We start from the raw sequence: 2,022 nt of genomic DNA, 5'->3' as shown, positions 1-2,022 counted from the left end.
GAACCACCTGAAGAACCACCTGGGAAAAAAAAACAATTTTCTTTATTACACATGCAACAATAACTTATTTACTAGCATTCTTCACAATATTCAGCAAGTTAAATACTTCTCAGTATCGCAGCCTAGTAAATCCCCTTTTCCTTCAGGTGTAGTTTGAAACTGCATGCATGTGTTTTCATTTGTCCTCTTGTCACCCATATGCACCACACACATAAAATACACTTCTGCTATTTTATTTCAAATGTCAAATCAAATCAAATCAAATGTATTTATTTAGCCCTTCTTACATCAGCTGAGGTCACAAAGTGCTGTACAGAAACCCAGCCTAACCCCCCCCCCCCCAAACAGCAAGCAATGCAGGTGTAGAAGCAAATCTAAATGTGAATCAAATAACATGCATGCATGATAAGTCATGATGAACTGCTCATGGTTCAATGTATATAAAACACAAAGAAATGGGCCAAATCTAAATAGTGCAAATTCTAAACATTGTTTAAACACTGTAATTATGTTATTAATGCATAACTCCCTCATCGCATCAATTCATTCCAGCTAACCACCTCATTAGTTCCTCTTCTATTTGATCTGATGAATAGAACACGAGGGGAATAAAATCATGCATTTTAAAGCTCATAACTTTATGAACCAACTTAACCCTACTAGCCAACTATAATCAATCAGATCACTCATGGGCGCATCATAAACAAGCCTACTGAGGAAGTGACTACTGCATTGGTTGAATAGTTCTTGTCTGTTTATAGCATATAGGGGGTGGGGGTTCAAGGGATATAAAACCCAAACCCAGCATTACACACACACACCACATCAGGGTCACCTGAAATTAGTATAACAAGCACACAAAAAAATGATTTATGATAAGGTGAGTCTGGCTAACTGAATGCATTACATCCATGCAGATCTGGGCAGATTATTTTTGTAATTGAGGATTGCCTCCAGAGCTAGAAATGTGGGTATATCTGGTTGTTCTGATTCTTGAGTTAACAGGAGAAAAATATCATTTTTTATTTAAAGTAAAAAAAAAAAAAATGTATGTAAAGTAAGGTGCACTGTATTCCATTACTTTAGAAAATGTAAATCTATTGAAATGAAACGGTAATATTCAATTGGTTAGTTTATTGTAATGGTGTGGACAGAATAAATGCTGTTTTAAATCCCCTGAAGAAAAAAAAATCTGTACAATGTGTAACCTTTATTTAATTGGCAAGTCAGTTTAAGAAGAAATTCTTATTTACAATGACAGCGTACTCCGGCCAAACCTACGGGACTCCCTATCACTGCCGGATGTGATACAGCCTGGATTATTACAGCCAAATAACCACTTAGATTCTGACCATGGCTATAAAAAGAGCTATTTCGCAACAACAGCATAGAGCAAATCATGTTTGATTGAATAGCATCCTCAGATGGGTGAATTGGTTACGGACGCCTGATCACAAATCCATGTACTACCGTAAGAGAGGAAGTGAAAAATGTCTGCTCTCCTCTCTATTTCCTGTCTATTTGTGTAATATCTCAACAGAGAGGAAAGACATACACAGATGTCCTCTCCTTTATACTGCTTGGCTTCCTCTTGCCTACCTCTTTTCACTGCACTTGTCCACACCAATTAAAAGCAATTAAAGCCACAAAACATTTTATATTGTCACAACATCATTATCTTGTCAAAGAGCTACAATGGAAGTTGACAGGATTTCAGGACGTCAAACTGTGAGGTGTAAAAGTAAAAGTACATCAATCAATATACAACAAAATATATAACTTTCACCAGCAAAACATGATTTTCAATCTGTTTTTTAACCTGTTTTTCAACCTGTTTTTCAACCTGTTTTTTTAACCTGATTTTCAACCTGTTTTTCAACCTGATTTTTAACCTGTTTTTCAACATGATTTTTAACCTGTTTTTCAACCTGTTTTTCAACCTGATTTTCAACCTGTTTTTCAACCTGATTTTCAACCTGTTTTTCAACCTGATTTTCAATCTGTTTTTCAACCTGTTTTTCA

At 35.6% G+C, this 2,022-nt stretch overlaps 1 protein-coding gene across 1 annotated transcript in view; it reads left to right on the top strand.

Moving 5' to 3' along the window:
- The first annotated feature begins 655 nt into the window (after positions 1 to 655).
- cxcr5 (C-X-C motif chemokine receptor 5) overlaps positions 656 to 2,022 on the top strand; it is a 9,539-nt gene continuing 8,172 nt past the window's right edge. The window contains exon 1 of the mRNA XM_014215581.3: positions 656 to 880. Within this exon, the coding sequence (XP_014071056.2) occupies positions 866 to 880 (15 nt within the window). The 5' untranslated portion in view covers positions 656 to 865. The remainder of the gene's footprint in view (positions 881 to 2,022) is intronic.

Source organism: Salmo salar, chromosome 09, assembly GCF_965601325.2.
Source record: "Salmo salar chromosome 09, fSalSal1, whole genome shotgun sequence".
NCBI lineage: Eukaryota > Metazoa > Chordata > Actinopteri > Salmoniformes > Salmonidae > Salmo > Salmo salar.
Note: the sequence above shows the minus strand (reverse complement) of the source record. Positions and strands in the feature narration are given on the sequence as shown.